This window comes from Pygocentrus nattereri, chromosome 9 (genome assembly GCF_015220715.1).
Source record: "Pygocentrus nattereri isolate fPygNat1 chromosome 9, fPygNat1.pri, whole genome shotgun sequence".
In the NCBI taxonomy this organism is placed as follows: Eukaryota; Metazoa; Chordata; class Actinopteri; order Characiformes; family Serrasalmidae; genus Pygocentrus; species Pygocentrus nattereri.
This window is the reverse complement of record NC_051219.1, coordinates 13,022,446-13,044,403: the sequence shown is the minus strand read 5'-3', so window position 1 is coordinate 13,044,403 and position 21,958 is coordinate 13,022,446. Positions and strand designations below refer to the sequence as shown.

At 39.9% G+C, this 21,958-nt stretch overlaps 1 protein-coding gene across 3 annotated transcripts in view; it reads left to right on the top strand.

Moving 5' to 3' along the window:
* The first annotated feature begins 387 nt into the window (after positions 1 to 387).
* Positions 388 to 21,958, top strand: part of LOC108435570 (cyclin-dependent kinase-like 5) — a 130,145-nt gene continuing 108,574 nt past the window's right edge. For 2 of the 3 annotated variants that reach the window (XM_017711503.2, XM_017711504.2), the window contains exons 1-2: positions 388 to 512; positions 20,621 to 20,841. In XM_017711503.2, coding sequence (XP_017566992.1) covers positions 20,778 to 20,841 — 64 coding nt within the window. In that variant the 5' untranslated portion in view covers positions 388 to 512; positions 20,621 to 20,777. Of the gene's footprint in view, positions 513 to 1,372; positions 1,956 to 20,620; positions 20,842 to 21,958 lie in introns of those variants that run through there. The other variant, XM_037541296.1, reaches the window with a different exon arrangement.

The following is a 21,958-nucleotide window of genomic DNA, read 5'->3' as shown; positions in this document are numbered from 1 at the left end:
ATCACTTCTAGCTATCGCAAGACACTAGGTCATTGCCATAATATCCGACTGTAAGTTGTTATTTCGACATAATAAGTCATCATTTCGAGACAGTAAGTGATGATTTTGAGAGAACTGTCTCCCCTAAGTGGCAGTAATGGGCTTCCATAACTCTGTGACTGTGACCGCGAGCTTAACATCACAGAGAAATGACTCACTCTCGGCTGACTGCGCTGTGGATTTTGACAAGTTCAAATACCACGCCAAGGCCGGAGCACTAAACCACGCCCACAAGACGTGCCTCCAACGGCCGATCTGCGTTTTGATTGGTCCGCCGGGGGAGGGGTGTGAGCGCGAAGCGAGCGTGCGCACGTCCTGATTGGACGCCTTGACGCCAGTCAAGAAAAACCAAAACTGTTGCTATCGGCTCCAGTCGCTTGACAACTGCGTGGAGGTTCGGAGCCCGGAGCAGCGATGTGGGGTCTCGCCGCGGAGGACTGAGCGCTTCCACACTCTCCTAAACCGAGGCATGAGTGAGTACCTTCCGCTGCTGCGCCTTTTCCTCACCCTTCTGGCTTCGCTCAGCAGCGTCTCCGTTTCGTGGTTTGTGGCTAAACAGCCCTGCGCAGTTATCAATAACGTGTCAGGACACATTAGCCAGCTAGCTGCATGTGGTGGTTAACGTTAGTTCCCATGACCGTTGAACAGCAGCTCGACTGGGTGTCCCTGAAAGCTCTCTCAAATTTCGCCCAACAGCGAGCAGACACCTTCGCTGTTATGTTCGAGAAGAGCAGGGGCGGACAAATTGGGTCAAAAAGCAATAGTTTGGTTGCTTTTTTCATAATTACTGAGTGGGCAGTTGACACGAAGATGAAGTTGGCTGCCTATTAGAATTTTCCGTTCCACCTTAAATGATGCAGCAGATACGTTCTGGCGTCTCGGAGCGCCAGAACGTTACCGCTGCACCGTTTAAGGTGGAACGGAAAATTGGAAAAAGAAGCCAACTTCAGGCTCCTGCAGAAGACATAGCCACTAAAGCTAGTTATCATACTTTGCGACACCTGTCCGCCCCGGCGAAGCGTTTGCTTGATGTGTTCGTGCAGGTTTGAACATTTTGGTTTGGTGGGAGGTGTTTTATTTCACCGCTAACGCTGCGAATAAACTGTATTCCACGCTTGGCTTGTACACAGTTGTTGTAGCCTGACGCTGTTCAGCTCCCAGCCTCGCACACCCACGCACTTTCAGCCCTATTGCGTCGCAGAACCTAAAATACTGGAGAGTTGCAGCCAACAGTGCTGAAGCCCCTCTCCCTTTTACCTTAATCGCCACGGAGGCCGTTCTAGAGGGCCCGTTTCAACGATCTTGCCAAAGCTGCACTGTTCAAAGGCTAATGGAGGTCAACGTGACACCATGGATGCTGATGTGAGGTGGACTGTGCTTTAGCATTGATCCCTATGCACAGGAGGCAGCCCACAAGGTGTGATGAAAGCTGAACGGTGAAGCTGCACTGACTCATAATCCAGTCGCTCAGAGGCTTTGACTCTGAACTTGATGCCAGTGTCTCTCAGCAGATGAACAGAATCACATACGTGGAGGTTACTTACTCCTCTTCTAATGTAGATCGTGCTGAAAGGATGGAAAGGTGGTAAGAAAAGAGATTACGTGGCGGATTGTCCTTTTTTCAGCTTTCGTCAGCCTCCAAGTGCCAGGTCTATACCTGCGGAGATTGGCAGGTTTAAGGTTTGTTCTGGACAAGAGGAGTGGGAGGACTTGTCTCCAGTAGCAACAGGGTCTGGGCTGCATGTTCCTGCTGGATTCCTAGAGAAGGTGCTTGCACATCGGCCAGCGTGGAATCCATCGGGTTGTGGTGGCGTGTGCACGGCGAGGAAGTGGGCCAAGAATAATTTCAAACCTATTTGTTGCTTGTTTTGGCTCCTGTGGTTATATAATGTAGGAGGATGATTCACCGATTAGGCGTAAGTTGTCGAGGTTTTCTTATTTCATCTTTGGCCTGTACTTCCCAAGCCCCTTAAACTGCAGGGGCCAGTACCTGGGCCCACACTGTAATCCCTCACTCCCATACAAGGTTCTTAAACGGTTCTTGGCTTGCATGTATTGTTCTAGGATAAAAGTGCCAACTGATGTAAAACCTTTACATTATGTGTAGGTTCTTTAAACCTTAAAATGGTTTAAAACCGTCCCACATGCCATTTCATTCACTCAGAAGTTCTTTAGAAAACCAGAAGTCACTCCGACGAACCTTATTTTTAAGACTGTATGTATGTGCAAAAGTCAGAGACCAGCCTTCATTTACTTAATTTCTAATCAAAACATCTACAAGTACAAGCTATTTATTATACCGGAGATATTTCTGAGGAGATTAGATATAAGATAATCCACTTGCAAAAGGAAAGGGAAAGTGAAAGTAAAGTATGTGTAAAAAAATGTCCAAAAGGTCAAAAAATGAGAAAATAAGACTCCTAACGACCATAAAAAGACCTGGTAGTCCCTGTCTTTGAGAGAGAGGAGAAAACCAAGCTCCACTTTTGCTTTAGATCTGAGAAAATTGACAGGTGTTTCTGTCCATCCTTCCACTGTGGGAAGAAAACTCAGTTCTGTGGGTGTGAAAGGATGTGTAGCCATTACTGTAAAAAAAATGAAAACAGTTTGCACTACAAAATCTAAACAGGACATCTCAGACGAGGAGTAAAGTTTTGTGGGCTTACGAGTCTAAAATTGTAACTCCAATTATTTGGATTGTGACAGAAAATGCAACCAACTTCTAAGACTGAACTGTAGAAAAATACCCCTGCAGGTTTCTTTGAAAAACTGAAAGCGAGTCTCCTGAAAAGAATGGAAGCTAAATACTTGCTTTTCTATTTTTTACTGATGCTGAAAAGTAAAGAAGTTGTACTTAATTGACATTTTCCCTGCTTAAGTGTGAGTAACGTGCTAGTGATAATTCATTTGAATGCAAGTTAAGTTATTAATAAAGACACTGACTCATGTAAGAGTGAATGAGTAGGTAGTGTGAGTTAGACTACTTTTAAGTTAATATTTGCCTCAGAAAGAAGATATAATGCTCAAGGTTTCACTGAATTTATTGGCAAAGCTTATTGCCTAAACTAATTCCATCTTTCCTTGAACTTTGGCTCTCATGAGCTACACTAGCTAGCTTGTAGGCACTTGGACATAGGCCAGCAGCTTTAGGCTTTATTAGAAATAAATTCCAGTAAAAGTAAAAATACTATAATTTTATTCCTATTTAAAATAGAAAATAAAAGTACAGCTGCAAGGAAAAGTATGCTCGACTACTGTGGCAAAAGTAGTTGTCATTTGTCATTTCACACTTCTGGTAGGTATTGAGTAGGTCTAAATAATAAATCTGAAGATTAGTAGTTTCAGTGATAAGCCTAATACATTGAATGATAAGCCTAGAGTTTAAGGGATCGAAGTTTTCTATTACGAGGCAGATGCAAAGTCTTTAAGTTTGGTTTGCAATGCTGGAGAGCATCTTCCCAACAAACAACACAAACAGCCATTGTCATAATTTGACAGTGAGTTGAAGGTTTTCTTTGCTGCAGGTTTGCAGGTGCACTTGGTCTGCTCCTGTAGAGCTGCCCTCATTGTAACTTACAAAGCTTCTTTTCGGCCGAGTGTTATCTGAGAGTGCCGCAGAGCATTTGAGGTTAAACATTAATAAAACATGCATGCATGTCACTTGTAAGTCCAACATGCACAGAAAATATTATTCAGGTTTGCTCTCTCAGCTGACATGCTGGAATCTCCTAGGTGTCATTTTGCCTTTCTCTTGTCCTACTCTGCTGCTCTTGTTCTTGCTGTGGTGCGCTCTGGAGGGCAAGCCCAAAACTAGGTTGTGTGCTGATAAAAATAATTCAGTTTCAGTAAGCTTTAAGGCGTTTTACTGTGGGAAGCTAGGTTTACATAGGATTTTCTGTCTATCTATCTATCTATCTATCTATCTATCCATCCATCCATCCATCCATCCATCCATCCATCCATCTAGCCTGTCTGCCTGCCTGCTTGCCTGCCATGTAGAAACCACCAACCCGTCTACCCACCCACCCATCCATCAATCCATCAATACTAACACCAGTACTTTGATACATGAATGTACTATTGACTGCCAGATAAAGAAAAGTACTGGTAATCTCAAATGAGAGGTTTTGTCTCTGTTAGACTGAGTTGATTGGGACTATATTGCTGAAGATGCTGATGTCGAGTGGTCCCTCAAATCAGAATTAGGGCAGCTTTTGTGTCAGTGGCTTCTCTTCACAGCCCCATGCCACACAAACCCAACTCTCTTTAGTTGTGCCTACTGACTACCACTGAGAGAGCTAGGTAGCACTTTAAAAACATCCTTTAACTGTGGTAAAATGAGTGTCCCACACAGATTTACAAAAAAAAAAATGCATACATTATGGATGATCACTTACACAATTTTACAAAAATGAATCTAGGCTTTAGAGAGTTTCTTCTTTATAGTTGCTTCTTCTGAACTACCAGGCTTAGTGGGCAAGGAAAATTATGTTCTTCCTGCATCATTTCTTAGCATTTGTTAGCCAACAAATGCTCATGCCTCTCACACAGTATTATACTCCAGCAAATGTTAACACTGTTTGGACGACTGGCCAAATTCTTCCTGAACACTTTCCACCACCATAACAATAGCGACTCTACTTTTGATCGGTAGAGCATAAGTCCGTCATTTCACACAGATTCAAAGTCCTACCTCTGCCAGAAAATAAAAGCTTATAGAAAATTCTTCAGCAGTGAGATTGTTTATGTTGCCACTATCAATCACTGTGCTTATGTGTGATTAGACAGAGATTTGAGATTTTGAAAAATTTGAGGTTTTCTAGGTTCATTAGATTTGAAATATTGTTTAGGTTTATTTTAGGAGTATTATAAGTTTATGAATATTTTTCTAAATACGAAATGAGTTTGAGGTGCTGGAAGTGGGTAGGTAATAATACTTTTGGAGCAGGTATGCTTATAAGCTCATGTATATCAATGAGACAAAATGTGGTATTAAATGACATGCAGTTTTTCAGTTCATGGTAATATTGAAGTAATCCAGTACTGTAAAAGTACTGTTGAATTGGCGCTAAAGAAGAACCAGAGGATGGCTTTTTTCTGCTCAAAGAAATGCCTTTTTATTGAGCAAAGTGGAAAAGGCGACTGAGTAACGCAGAAAGCAGGGAAGGTCACCACCAGCCATACAGCACCCACTGACAGTGAACACTACATACAGTGGGTACGGAAAGTATTCAGACCCCTTTAAATTTTCACTCTTTGTTTCATTGCAGCCATTTGCTAAAATCAAAAAAGTTCATTTTATTTCTCGTTAATGTGCACTCAGCACCCCATCTTGACAGAAAAAAAAACAAATGTAGAATTTTTTGCAAATTTATTAAAAAAGAAAAACTGAAATATCACATGGTCATAAGTATTCAGACCCTTTGCTCAGTATTGAGTAGAAGCACCCCTTTGAGCTAGGACAGCCATGAGTCTTCTTGGGAATGATGCAAAAGTTTTTCACACCTGGATTTGGGGATCCTCTGCCATTCTTCCTTGCAGATCCTCTCGAGTTCCATCAGGTTGGATGGTGAACGTTGGTGGACAGCCATTTTCAGGTCTCTCCAGAGATGCTCAATTGGGTTTAGGTCAGGAATCTGGCTGGGCCCGTCAAGAATGGTCACAGAGTTGTAAAGAAGCCACTCCTTTGTTATTTTATCTGTGTGCTTAGGGTCATAGTCTTGTTGGAAGGTGAACCTTTGGCCCAGTCTGTGGTCCAGAGCACTTTGGAAGAGGTTTTCTTCCCGGATATTTCTTTACTTGGCCGCATCCATCTTTCCTTCAATTGCAACCAGTCTTCCTGTCCCTGCAGCTGAAAAACACCCCCATAGCATGATGCTGCCACCACCATGTTTCACTGTTGGGATTGTATTGGGCAGGTGATGAGCAGTGCCTGGTTTTCTCCACACATACCGCTTAGAATTAAAGCCAAAAAGTTCAATCTTCATCTCATCAGACCAGAGAATCTTATTTCTCATAGTCTGGGAGTACTTCATGTGTTTTTTGGCAAACTCTGTGGGCTTTCTGAGGAGAGGCTTCCGCCGGGCCACTCTGCCGTAAAGCCCCGACTGATGGAGGGCTGCAGTGATAGTTGACTTTGTGGAACTTCCTCCCATCTCCCTACTGCATCTCTGGAGCTCAGCCACAGTGATCTTTGGGTTCTTCTTTACCTCTCTCACCAAGGCTCTTCTCCCACGATTGCTCAGTTTGGCTGGACGGCCAGGTCTAGGAAGAGTTCTGGTCGTCCCAAAAGTCTTCCATTTAAGGATTATGGAGGCCACTGTGCTCTTAGGAACCTTGAGTGCTGCAGAAATTCTTTTGTAACCATGGCCAGATCTGTGCCTTGCCACAATTCTGTCTCTGAGCTCCTTGGGCTGTTCCTTCGACCTCATGATTCTCATTTGCTCTGACATGCACTGTGAGCTGTGAGGTCTTGTATAGACAGGTGTGTGCCTTTCCTAATCAAGTCCAGTCCATTTAATTAAACACAGCTGGACTCCAATGAAGGAGTAGAACCATCTCAAGGAGGATCAGAAGAATGTGAGTTAAATATGAGTGTCACAGCAAAGGGTCTGAATACTTATGACCATGTGATATTTCAGTTTTTCTTTTTTAATAAATTTGCAAAAAATTCTACATTTCTGTTTTTTTTCTGTCAAGATGGGGTGCTGAGTGCACATTAACGAGAATTAAAATTCTCGTTAAAATGATTTTAGCAAATGGCTGCAATGAAACAAAGAGTGAAAAATTTAAAGGGGTCTAAATACTTTCCGTACCCACTGTATCACACTAACTAACCCACAACAGAGTACAATAAAACACAACCAACATGTAAACACATTCCAAACTAACAACAACAACAACAGATGTCATTTTTAATGGGAGTGGGTTGCTAGTGCAGCCGCAACTTTGCATGCCACACCCCTTGAGCTCCCATTGAAACCTGGAGCCCATGCCAGACGCCACAGAATTTAATTTCAGTACTCTACCCTAATGCTAATGAGCATTACAGTTTAAATTTGATTTAGAACAGTGAGCTACTGTATGTGTGATAGAGCTGTGAGTATCCATTACTTAGTATTAATTCATCTTCTTTTCCAAAACGATAGGTAAATGGGAAGAATAAAAGAGGGAAGAATCAAAGATCAATTCGATCACCACCAAAGAGGTTTTATAAATCCATGGCTGGTAATGTTAAAATCCAGCCTTAGCACCGCTCGGTTATATTTATCCTCAAATAAATATTCATTTCTGAGCAGCAGAGCTATTAGCAAAAATGTTCTGACTCAGCCGAGTTACCAAAATGGATGTTGGAGATGTGGACAAGTGCGTTATTTGGTCACGTCAATGAAAGCACTTCAACTTGAATTTGAAACAAACACTGTCCTCCTCCAAAGAAGTAGGACTGATTCCATTGTGATGTGCCCTGCGTGCAGACAATAGCTATCGCTCACTAAATGAGGCTGTTCATTACCAAACACTGAAATGTGTGGACCAGACTGGATGCAGTTTTCTGTTCAGCTTAACTGTGAAATATATAAATGTATAATAATAGTCTAAACGTTTTGCGTCTCATTGGGAGAGTTAGTGTTTTAAATGAATCAGTGTTTGCTTATGTAAACATGCTGTTGCGCTATGAGTCATTTATTTAAAACAATACGTTGTTGCGCTCTGTTATTTCTGTATATGAGGGTCGGTGATGCTCGGTGTTTAAAATGTAGAAGGACATTTGTTTTCCTTTAAAGAAATTTGTAGAAGAGTCTACATGTTCAACCTACGTCATAAATCTGAAGAACCATTTTTGGCATATTTGGCACCCACTGAATGACAATGAAGTCTCTGTTCATACAGTCAGATTCACCCTGCGCCAGACTTCATTTCGCTTAAAGGAGCCGTATGCTACATTTTTCTTGTAGTTAATTTTTTCTGAATTTGTGTACCAAACACATTTGAAATTGTTTTTATCTGGTCAGTCTCTGACTTTTCTTAATCCCTTAGAAATCCAACAGGCTGTTTTCGTTACTGTGCCTTTGAGACTGATGTACGTAAATGACGTAAATGATAGCTGCTGTCAGAACAAACCTCGTATCTCCATTCTTGTTTTTCAGTCTTTGACATAATTTGAAAACGTCTGTTGTCTTTTACATTATGGTTGAAGTTCATGATGACTGGACCAAAAGAAATGGTCTAACGAGGTTTTATTCTGACAGAAGCTGTACGTGTGTGTGTGTGTGTGTGTGTATGCATGTGTGTATGTGTATATATATATATATATATATATATATATATATATACACAAAATTAGGCCTGTCAAACAATTAAGAATTTTTATTGCGATTAATCCGTTAATAATCCGACTAATAGCTCAGTCGGAATAGAATACGTTCATGTAAACACCTCAATCGGAATAGTCTAGTGCGATTGAGGCCATTCGTCGTACATTTTCTATCCGATTGAACGAGGTGGGTAAACCTCTAAATAATCAGTTGAACGGAAGAATAATATCCGTGTAAACGCCTGAATCCAACTACATTCCAATCGGAACGTGTAAATACGGTCTGTGTATGCGCGGCGCGGTTTATACCGTTCAGCACGACTGGACCTCACGTGATGTTCGCTGGTAACGTTTACTCTAAGCGCTGCTCCACGCCTGCGCATCATTTTATTACTTGTAGTGAGCGTGTAAACGAAGATTTTCATCAGAATGAACAGAGTGAGAATGATCACCTCAGTCTGAGGCTGTAATCCGTCTGTATTCAAACGGATTGGAAAAAATCTTTGCATGTAAACAACTCAGTCTGAATCTGTAATGTTCAAATCTTTGCATGTAAACACCTCAGTCTGAATCTGTAATGTAAAAATCTTTGCATGTAAACACCTCAGTCTGAATCTGTAATGTAAAAATCTTTGCATGTAAACACCTCAGTCTGAATCTGTAATGTTCAAATCTTTGCATGTAAACACCTCAGTCTGAATCTGTAATGTTCAAATCTTTGCATGTAAACATCTCAGTCTGAATCTGTAATGTAAAAATCTTTGCATGTAAACACCTCAGTCTGAATCTGTAATGTTCAAATCTTTGCATGTAAACACCTCAGTCTGAATCTGTAATGTAAAAATCTTTGCATGTAAACACCTCAGTCTGAATCTGTAATGTTCAAATCTTTGCATGTAAACACCTCAGTCTGAATCTGTAATGTTCAAATCTTTGCATGTAAACACCTCAGTCTGAATCTGTAACGTAAAAATCTTTGCATGTAAACACCTCAGTCTGAATCTGTAATGTTCAAATCTTTGCATGTAAACACCTCAGTCTGAATCTGTAATGTAAATATCTTTGCATGTAAACACCTCAGTCTGAATCTGTAATGTAAATATCTTTGCATGTAAACACCTCAGTCTGAATCTGTAATGTTCAAATCTTTGCATGTAAACACCTCAGTCTGAATCTGTAATGTTCAAATCTTTGCATGTAAACACCTCAGTCTGAATCTGTAACGTAAAAATCTTTGCATGTAAACACCTCAGTCTGAATCTGTAACGTAAAAATCTTTGCATGTAAACACCTCAGTCTGAATCTGTAATGTTCAAATCTTTGCATGTAAACACCTCAGTCTGAATCTGTAATGTAAATATCTTTGCATGTAAACACCTCAGTCTGAATCTGTAATGTAAAAATCTTTGCATGTAAACACCTCAGTCTGAATCTGTAATGTAAATATCTTTGCATGTAAACACCTCAGTCTGAATCTGTAATGTAAATATCTTTGCATGTAAACACAGACACTCACTCCTCTACTCTTAATGAAAGACGCCGGGCTCGCAGGCCCAAATAGAATTTGCGTTAACGGCACTATTTTTTAAAATTGCGTTAAATTGAGATTGCGTTAATGCGTTACTATCGCGTTAACTTCGACAGCCCTAATATATATATGTGTGTGTGTGTGTGTGTGTGTGTATATATATACATAGTATCTACCATCCTAGAAATTGTGAAATGTGAAGTCTTTGTTGTTTTGGCATATTTTCCTTACAAAATGCATTAATCTACAGGCCTGTTAGGATTTGCTGCTGCATTCTGCGTCACATTCAGCAAGTGTCCCACCCCCCCACTCGAACAAACGCCCACTCAGCCAGCCTGCATACTGTCACTGTCGCCTCTGCTGTTTCACATCCAGACGTCTCTGATGGACAGGAGAGCGTGAGCCAGCGATGTAACATCATATATCCCAAACATTACATTCTGTCTTAGTGACTGATTCAGCAGACTGTTTTTCATTGACATGAACAGGCTTGCTGTGGGGTAACTGGACCCACTTTCTGTTCTCGCTAGAGTAAGTTGGGCATTTAGCTAAGAGGCACCAGTAATATTCACTGACAGCCTTAAATCTTTGTTGGTAGAATCAGCCCAGCTGAAAAAACGGCACAGACCAGGTACATTCCATGCTGATCTAAGCTGGTCTAAGCGGGTTAATGCTGGCCCAGTGTTGGTCAGATGCTGATTTAGCTGATAGTCATGCTGGTTGACCAGCATACCAGCATCTAAAACACTTCTTCTGCTATAAAATGTACATTTTCCACTGTTAGCTTGATGATACAGGCCAGTCCCTCATACCAGGCTGGCATAAGTTAGCGTTATTTTAGCAGGGTAAACATGTAAACAAAAGCTACTTTACAAGTGAATTACAAGGTCTCAGGGTCGCTGTACATGCCTATGATTTTGTGGCTATATCTGAGCTTTTAACATAAACAAGTTTAAAGGGGTATTCCACCAATTTTGCACCAAATGAATCAAATGAAACTGCCAATCAGGGCAGTGGTTATTAGCATACAAAGTTCATAACAGAGGAGTAGGACACATCATACAAAGACTGAATTAAGATGTTAATGATTTTATACTGTATACAGTTGAAGGAGTAATAAATAAACTGGAAATAAGGAGTAAATAAAGTCTCCTTTAAAGGAAATAATAATGGACTGATATCGATAATGATATCGGACGATAGACAATAGTATCATGCCGTCTGTAATTTGTGATTTCAGTGTGCTGCAGTGTAATTTCACAGAGTTTTATACGATAGCTCTGTCTCATGTAGAGCCCAGCATCGTCCATTCAGATTAATAACCCTGCTGTCAAGCAGACCCTTCTGGCATTGAGACGCTTGTTTGACGGAGACGACTCACCCTTGGTCCTCTCATGTTGCGCAACTGAGCGAATATGAGTGATGTGATGCCACTGGATGCTGGGCAAGAACAGCCTTGTGTTCTGGCTCAGCTACAGCTGCCCACATCTCTGCTGCACACATGCTTGAATAACACATTTTGCAAAAGGCGGATGCTGACAAAGAGGCTGTCCTCGCATGGCTGTATTTGGGATGTAGAGGAATTGCTTGGCAGCATGAATAGTGTGTCCTGTATTGCTTCAGTTCTTACTGTGCATTGCAAAAGTACAGAAAACGGCAGAGGTTGATTTGAAGGGTTCTTGAGATTTGGATTGATGAGGAACATTGCTTTGGTTCTTCTGAAAAGAATTTAGCTTGGCCTCATTCTAACCCAGTAACTTATTTGAATTAAAAACAGTTAAACGTTAGATCTAGATCTAGTAACAGAATTAAGTTATACATTTATGTGAATTGTTTCTCGCCCTGAGCTCAAATCCTGTTGAAAGTAGAAGACAAGATATTTTATAATGACCTGAATTTGATGAAAAGCTGTTGTTGTGTGTATATTCTTGTTTTCACAAAGTAAAGTAAAATCTTTTTGGCATTTCTAAATGATAATGTCATTTTCATGTGTAGCAAAATGACCATAATAACTCTAGACTTCCAGATGTTTAACTACTATTGGCCACCTGTGGTAGCAAAATATATAAAAGTTCAAAAGTTTGAAATATGTCATAATATTTTGTACAGTGTAGATTGAAATATTAAGAAGGTCATATAATGACGTGCATTTTGTGTCTATTAATTTGCTGTTAAATAATTTAATAAATACATACAAAATTTGGCACACATAACATGTTACATGAAATAACATCATGTTTTAACCCTTTAATGGCCTAACATTTTGCAAAACAGGGCAGCTTTAAAAGTATTCTATTATTGCATAACTTTTGTCTATAAATTCTGATTTCCTTAGATGTCATGACTCATGTGGCACAACTCACAACAAAGGACTTTCATTTTGACATGCTTTTAAGAAAGATTGGGTAATTGCATCATAAAGAAGTCCCCATAGCAACCTTCATGGTGCAAAAAGCCCTTATAGCACAAATATTGAAAAAAATTGTCATTGTTTTAAAGTCATAGTTAGACTGGTTCATTGTACATAGCAAGGCAGTGTGACCCCAAGAAAACCATGAAAACGAGTTGCTATTATTGTAAGTCAGTTTTGTACAGGTGTCTAAGTACAAGGACTAATATGTACGTGTTCTTATAATTTAATATATCTTATTAAAATGTAGCTGCACCACCTGACATTTTCTGCATGATAAAATTGATGATCTTCTTTAAAAATGAGTTTATATTATATAAAAGCTGTTAAGCAAATGACAACGTGTTGAAAAGATTGCCTTTTCACATTTTCAAAAACCTTTCTTTGACCTGTAGGCTTTTTTTTGTAACACGTGCAGAATGTGGCTTGGCATTGTCTTGCTGAAATAAGCAGGATGTCCCTGAAAAAGACGCTGCTTGGATGGCAGCATATGTTGCTCCAAAACCTGTATGTACCTTTCAGCATTAATGGTGCCTTCACAGATGTGCAAGTTACCCCTGCCATGGGCACTAACACCCCCCCACACCATCAGCGATGCTGGCTTTTGAACTTTGCACTGAAAACAATCCGGACAGTCCTTTTCCTCTTTGGCCCGGAGGACACGACGTCCATGATTTCCAAAAACAATTTGAAATGTGGACTCGCCAGACCGCAGGACACTTTTCCACTTTGCGTCAGTCCATCTCAGATGAGCTCGGGCCCAGAGAAGCCGGCGGCGTTTCTGGGTGTTGTTGATATATGCTAGTCAGAAAGGCTCAACAGCGGCTGTACTTCCCGAGGAGGCTGAGGAAGTTTGGGATGTCTCCGGTGATCCTCAGCAACTTCTACAACTGCGTCATTGAGAGCCTCCGTGTGGTACGGCAGCTTGACCATGATGGATCGTAAATGCCTACAGAGAGTGGTGAAGACTGCAGAGAAGATCACCAACTCTCCACTGCACTCTCTGCAGAACATTTACAACCATAGAGTCCAAAGGAAGGCTGCCTCCATCATCAAAGACCCCACCCACCCCCAGCACGGACTGTTCAAACCTCTGCCCTCAGGCCGGAGGTATAGGAGCATGATGTGCAAGACCTCCAGACTAAAGAACTCCTTCTTCCCCACCGCAATCAGAGTTCTGAATCAGAAATAACTATTCACACTTCGGTCTGCCCAGACTGAGGTACAGACGTGTGATGTGTATCCCACTGGTAAAGACCTCTTTCCTCAGGAATAACCTGCACCTACTGCCACTTTACTGTAGCACATGTTTACAATTGCACTATTGCACTTTACCACTCATTCCTGCTGCAGATAATCATGTTCCCGGGAAGGCACAGCACTATCCATCCATACCACTGTAATTTATACATTGCAACCTAACCTGTTGTAAATTTAAAAACCTCTATTAGTAGCCTATATTTAGTGCGTTATTTCTTGATTAATATATATGCTTGTATATATACTCTTTTGTATTTTTAATGTTATATTTGGCATTCTTAGCGAGGAGCAAAGTAAGCTTTTCATTGTATATAAGGAAACCTGTTTCCTCTGTGCAAATGACAGTAAACACTTTGAACTTGAACTTGATATGTGGCTTTTGCTTTGCATGGCAGAGTTTTAACTTGCACTTGTAGATGGAGCGATGAACTGAGTTCACTGACAGTGGTTTTCTGAAGTGTTCCTGAGCCCATGTGGGAATATCCATTACAGGATGATGTCAGTTTTAATGTAGTGCCGCCTGAGGGATCGAAGGTCACGGGCATCCAATGCTGGTTTTCTGCCTTGTGACTTACTTGCAGAGATTTCTCCTGATTCTCTGAATCTTTTGATGATATTATGGACTGTAGATGATGAAATCCCTAAATTCCTTGCAATGTCACATTGAGAAACGTTGCTCTTAAACTGTTGGACTATTTGCTCACGCAGTTGTTCACAAAGTGGTGAACCTCGCCCCGTCCTCGCTTGTGAACGACTGAGCCTTTCAGGGATGCTCCCTTCATACCCAATCATGACACTCACCTGTTTCCAATTAACCTGTTCACCTGTGGAATGTTCCAAACAGGTGTTTTTTGAGCATTCCCCAACTTTCCCAGTCTTTTGTTGTCCCTGTCCCAACTTCTTTCCCAACTTCATTGGAATTGGGGTTGTAGAATCATTTTATACATGAATCTGCAGCATTTTGTTTTTTGTTTGTTTGTTTTTTTTGAAAAAGGTGATTCCTCTAATGTATTTAGTGTGGATACAAGCAAAGATATGCATTCTTACTTGTTAGAGGTGTTCAATATAAATTCAGGCCTAGATATTCTTAAGAACTGACAGAATACAAGTCGCTAAATATTCCAGAAGGGCTCGGTTTGAGTCGAGTCTTTGTTCAGTGTATGACATCAAAGGCTTTAACAGACTGCTGCTCTCAAGCAAACTCTCATATTTATGTCTGTTTGTAGTTCCCCTTGTATATTTAACAGCTTGATCACTTTTGGGAGCACATATCATATGAAGGCTGTGACTAATCTCAGTGTCTTGAAGTAACTTGCAATTTGCCTTTCTTAAATCTCAGTGCTTGGGAAAAAAGATTCTCTTGGGTGCCTGTAAGAGCTGAACGATTGGGATATGGACACAGATCCAGCAGAGAGACGGCTGTACGCCTCAGGAATGTTGAGGACTGTTATGAGACAGGTAGCAAAAACAGCTCCAGCAAAGATGATAACCAGTTTTTGTGATGTCCACAAAACTGCAGTTTTTAAAGAGGGAACAGCCTTGACATGATCACAGGTCAGGACATCAGCCGTCACTGATATTAGTCTTAACTTAGCATGAAGGCCGTGCTGCATTCAAGATCTCAAAGTTGGTTCGTAGATCAGCTTTATAGTGGTGGACTTTTTAAAGATCATTTTTTATTAGTTTAGGAACACCTGTCTTTGTGCTTGTGTGTTGCAGAGATCTCTCATGCACACGAAATACTGAATTTTGATTGCTACTTATCATCGCTGTCAGGTGAAAACCCTCTTCATAATTTTGTGGTTTTTCATTTAGTTACACTGTCTGAAAATGCCTCTTGCTTTATATGTTTTGTGAATATTTTATAGCGAGTGGATCAAAATGGATTTTGTAAAGAAAACCACGTTTATTAGTAACATTATTAGATGCCAAGGATGCGGATTAGGGTTGAGCAGTATAATGATAATATTTAAAAATGATGCTGGTATTTCAGAATTGTGACATGTCAAATTTTTATTCCACATCTGAATAACCAAATAAACACATTCCACCCATTTAAGTTTTAAGGCCTATTTGAGCTGGGTGGGTTTTACCAAAGGAGGTCCGGCATTGTAATTTGTGTGTGATTTGACTGGCCTGTTTGATTGCAGTGAACTCGAGGATTAAGGAACTGGGTCAAACCAAGCTCCATATTGCAGTTAACACTGTCTTGCATTTGCAAAAAAGGTTTTGTTATTACGTTACAGTGATGTCGATTTTAACAGGACTACTTTACCGAAGAGTTCAGCGAATTATAGATTCGATTTATAGATTACTTTGCAGACTTATTGTGGATTAAAATCACACTTCTTGTTGGTAATCACTCAAATTGCTGCAAATTCCCAGGTAAATCTAATTCAGCTAGAATAGAGCTTTAGAGGGGTCACTGATCACGCTGGTGGTGTGGGAGCTGACGGACAGATCAGGACGAAAAAGGGGAAAAGTCGGAGCCAGAAAACAACAGAAAAACTATGCATAATAGCAGATCAGCGAAAGCTAAGAGCTACAAACACTACAGAACACACTCAGCTTTCTATCACTCAAGTTCCAGTCACTCGACTTTGTGCTCTTAGATTTCCTCTGAACGGGAGTCATTTTAGCATTAGTAGCTACCTTTAGCTTAGCCACAGTGCTACAGTCCCGATTCAACGTTTTCCCACACAAACATGAGTTTTTTGTCATCTACATTTGTTCCAGCCAAGCAGAAGAGTCAGAATCAGACCTGTACTGTGGTGTGAGGCCCTGTTTGGGTCTGTAAACTTGCTCGCCAAGCTAATGTTTAGGTAGCTGATCAAACACAGCAGAACAGGTTTAATTTCACTTTTCTCTCTTCAGTGTGACTTATTGTGCTACATAGGGTTTCATGTGTTTCTTTGGCCCACACAGTATGAGCAGTGCAAAAAAGCCTAAAAATGGATAATATCATCCAATTTGGCTGTAAAGAATTCAAAATTAGCCATACAAATTTATTTTCCACTACTTTTTTTTACATTAGCAAACAAGTCACTTGCCAACACTTTGCCAATAGCTCATCCATTTAGCAAGAACAAAAGTAATCTCGCGTCACAAATCTTTGGCAATCTGAAGTGGTTGTCGAAGGGTAGGGCAGAATTTTAGTACTATCTGTCAATAGTTTTTGGATGCTGTTGTCTGAAAGTGCTAATCAGAGACGGTTCCACTCCACTCAGTTTCAATTTCAGTTAGCAAATCCACATACTTTGCTGTGGTGCTTTCATATAGAGTTAAACCAGTCATTTTACTGTTATTTACTTTTAAAGTATTCAGCTTTATTACACTTCCGCACTGAGCATCGGGCCCATCTTTTTGTGAGACAAACATTAACTTAAAGTCTAGACACCCTTAGACAAAACATTGGGCTGTGGAGCAGAGGAACTGCCTCATCAGGAGTGATAGAGCTCCATGCGGTAGATTTGGGAAGAATTGAAGTGGCGTTTGTGATCCAGAATGGATCATACAACATCAGTACTAATCTCGCTAATGGTCTTGTAAATGCTGAAAGCAATCAGATCCTCACAGCAATGTCTCAAAGCCCTCCCAGAAGAGTAGAGGCTGTTACTGCTGCAAAGAGGAACAAATTCCCTACTCATAGCCTTGATTTCTGGAGTAACACTGGATGAGCAGGTGTTTAACCATTAGTTTAAGTCTTGCCTGAAATGGATAATATAAATGGATAAATTAGTGTTATCCAGTGTTGAACCCTGATTATTAGTACCGATTTCTGCTAGTGCTCCTATGAGATACTAGAAATGGTGATTGCCGTTAGCCATTTAGCTATTGTATTAAACACAGATATTTGAAGCTTAAGGTTATTAAAGACTTTATCTTTTTTACTGGAAGCTTGTAACAAACACAGATATTTTACCTTGTAGCTATTTTATAGTGACTCTTTCAGTAAAGAGCTCCGCCACTGTCTGACAAATAACTGAAAATAACTGTTCAGGCTTCCATTCATACTTGCACTCAGTGACATATCTAAAGCTTCCATAACACCCACATTATTGTTAGGTGGTATGGCAAAAATATTATATCGCGATACTTGAAGAAATGTTCATTATACACATCACAATATTTTTTACAGATGCAGTGGACCAAAAACAGCCATCAAAAACTCACAGTGGGCACACTGATTTTTACTAAGCATTTTACATGCTGTACTACACTAAATCCAATTGAACATCACTAATTATGCTTTCTTTTTAACATGGAGTAGTTCAATGTTATCCATGACACTTTGTTTGTCACAGAATTTATCACAATAATGATGGAATATCATAACATTGCCCACCTCTAGGCAAGAGTCACATTTTTTCTTAATTAGAGAATTAGAGAAATCAAAAGATGATTGGTTGATTCTGCTGTCTGTTCCTTATTATGTTAATGGTCAATCTGACATGTAAAAGGGGAATTCCACACATCTTTCCAAATTTCTGCATAATTTAATCATTCCAGTGTTATATATATATATATATATGTATGTGTGTGTGTGTGTGTCTGTGTGTGTGTGTGTGTGTGTCTGTGTGTGTGTGCGTGTGTGTGTGTGCGTGTGTGTGTGTGTGTGTGTGTGTGTGTGTGTGTGTGTGTGTGTGTGTGTGTGTGTGTGTGTGTGTGCTTTAAATCCACTCATTGTGAAGAGTTAAATACAGGGCATTGTAAGACAAAATAGTACCTAAACAAAACTTTTTTTTCAGACTTACCACTATTGTGCCATTATCAATATGAACTGATGGTTTTGGATAGTAAATAAAATGTCTGTATTTGTGTTGTGGACATTGTGACCGCTGGTTCCTTTCACCACCACTGTAAAGAAAGAGTCAGCAGGTTTCTCTGCCGTGAACCATTTCACCGCAAACTACTCTGAATGGCTTTGTTTACATCTGAACGATTGAATTATGAAGAAAGTTTGAAATATTGTTTATACTAAACACCTACTTGCTCGGATCAAGATATTAACCGTTCTGTTTTCGGCAACAGTGACATAAGAGCTACAATAATTGTGTAGTTGTGTTACAACAAGCACGATGATGGGTAAATGAGCAGAAAATTACAGACGTAATAAACAGTCTGTTTATTTCAGAGCACGACTTAGTTATCCACACTGTTTGTATCAGGACTGCCCTTAGCGCTAATTATTATCAGACTGAAAAGAAGATCAATGGTATCGCCCACCCCTAGTGAAAATGAAGCCGACTGGAATAGAGACTACCTGTCTTGACACGTTACAGCTTTGTCTCAGTCAGAATTACACAGTCATCTTCATTCAACAGTGACAGCGAGCGTCTCACTCTCTCTCTCATACATACACATACACCCACACACACGCGGTGTAGAGGCTCAGTGTTTACCTCCAGAGTGAAATTGAGCGTCAGGATTTATCATACTGCCCAGGAGGACACTGTGAAGGAGGGAGGGAGGGTGTGAGTGAGTGTGAGTCTGAAAGCTGCCAGCAGGCACACACACACACACACACACACACACAGAAATGAAACAACAAATAAAAAAATCTTCTTTTGTGAGATAAAGATCAGAAAGAGAGGATACATGATGCACATTGATATGAACTGTTTGTTTGTTTTATGATCAGTCCTCAGGGCTTTTAATGCAGCTCTGAGAAGAAACAGTGGCACTAAAAACTGATAAGGTTGGCATGACATTGACATGACTGGCATGCACGTGACATATATTACATTAGTGAACCTTCTTTGTGTGAACACGTTTTCAATATAAAACAAATTTTAGACATTTATGCCTCCCAAACTCTAAAAATGTATACAGGTTATGTAAACATCTGTTCATAAATTTTATTCCTCTTCTCTGAGGCCTTTTTCGAGTTATTGTCATAAAACTAGATGATATAACCTTGTGTTCCCTGATTTTACTGACTTCGTTCTAATGAGTTTGATCTATTTATCAAAGGTTTGTTTATCTGTAAATATCAGGTATCAGTATCTCCTTAATTTTTAGAAATACAGGAAAATGCCGTGAGGTCTGCCTGTCATATCTTGGAGCTATTTATCAGGCACAGAACTTTGGAAAGTAGGTAAAAAAAAACCCGACAGTATTAAATATCTCATTTTTCTTTTCGTCTGTTAGAAGTGAGAAAGTGGTTTTGGAGTTAAATGAAAATGAATTTGATACACGGAAGACTCTTTTGGTTTGACCACAGTGTAGTTAGAACTGGTATCATGTTTTAGCTACGGTTACCAGTACTGATCACTCGACTTTGATACTGATTGCTAAATTATACTTTTTTTCAGTAGCTTTATTTGACCACAATCTGAAAGTGGATGTAGCGTATGCCAGATATGAATACGAGGTGCTGGCAACCTTCAGGTATATTTACTGATTTCACTGAATTTCAGACTAAACAAGAAGTGCTGATGTTAATGACATGTATTTAGAATGCGATTTAGGCAGCCAATCAGCAGTTTAGATTTTGGAACAAGCAAGCTTATTGGCTCCTTTATGCTGGTAAGACTAACTACTTTTGATATTGAAATTCGGTATAGAACTGGATATGATTTTTAGAGGCAAAGGATCTCATGAACCTGACGTGTAACTCACTCGTTCACACACTAAACTCATGTTTAGCAGAGGCTCACTTAGCTTTTGGTGCTTTGCATCAGTGACACTCTTAAAAAATCACTTCAAATTCCTCAAAAATTATACAGTGTGAAAAAATGAATAAATAAACATGAAAGAAAAAAAAACATTGTGCTCTTGGGATTTGAAATTAATTGTATATAATTGTTCTATATCTAAAACTTTTTATTATAAGCCTAATGACCAAGCAGTAGTAAAATAACTTCAAAAATAGTCTTTTTCAGAGTTACTGTTAAGCCTCGTGGTAAACCTTTGTGGATAATGATTTCAGGTGAAGTGCTCGTTGATAATTAATTTAAAAACCCAGCTTTCAAAGTGTCAACCTGTATTCACTGTATCATGCAGAAAACTTGCTCTGACTAGTGTTAAGAGGTTTTATGTGATTTTTGTATTTCTGCTGTGTCCGCAGATGCCAGTGTGCGTGTGGAGGAAGCATGCAGGATGTTCCGTGGCCTGCGTTGATTGGACCCCCCGGTGCCAGGCCACCCCATGCCCGACAGTAACCTGGACGACGATCTCTTACCTCCTCAAGAACAGCCTCTCCTGGCCAGCGGCCATTTGTCTTGATGAGGGCCCCTGCCGTTGGTGATGTGATGAACAAGTTTGAGGTGCTTGGCATCGTTGGGGAAGGTGAGCGTCCTCATACTTCACCCTTTAATGCTGAGGCAGAAAGCAGCTCGTTCTGCTTTCGTGTCTAAGGTTGTCCTTTAATAATGTAATTAAAGTGCATCCAACTCTAAGGGTAGCAGGGTCCTCAAGACCTTGATCCATTGCTAATAACTGTCCTTGAATGACATCTACTTAAAGTGAACTCTTCTGTGTGTAATAAAGCAAGTGTCTTTTTTGAAGGTGTAAAAGCTAATGTAACATTTAGGAAATTGATGTACATGTGTTATTAATGTTTTAAACACAGTGGCTAGTCTTCTTTAACCCTCAAAAGTCTAGAGATTGGTTGTTATTTCGCTTTACATTTGAGTTACACCATCCTTAATTTATTTAACCGCCATTCAGTACAAGTTCTTCGTTTTTCAGGAGATATTTATGAGAAGATTAGATAAGATAATCTACTTTCATAAGGAAGGGAAAGTCATAGAAAATAAGTGAAAAAAACAGGAGTTTCCAAAACTGGGGTTTAAAAAATGACATGTGGATAAAACGAGACTCTTAACACCAGTGCAAGACCTGGTAAACCACCAAAACTGTCACCCTCAGATAAACAGCAATTAAAGCTTTCATCTTTGAGAGAGAGGAGAAAGTCAGGTATCACTCTTGCTTCAGATCTGAAGAAATTCAAGGATGGTCTCTAAATTTTGCAGAACACTTTGTTATATAATTTTAAAAAACAGTTTCATAGTTGCATAAAAAGTTATATAATGAATTACATTTGCAATTGATTTACATTCAGTAATGACAGTTTGCAGTGAATATCCTGACCTTTTCTGTTTATTTTCATGCACAACTGTGGCAAATACATATAGATTTTTTTTCCACAAAATAAAACATCATCAAATTCAATTCAATAGTTGTAAAATATCTCCTCTTTCACATACAAACGCAAATGTGATATTGATTGTCATAACAATGTGTCATATGGGTTAAACTGACTAACTACAGGCAGCACATTTGTCCCTTCTGTCTGTATTTGGCTCCCTGCATCTCCTTAATCCCAGAAAAGTACCATAAACAGAACCGGCCATCATATAATTATGCTGTTCTTCAACTTTTGCGTTGCCAACACCGGTCCGCC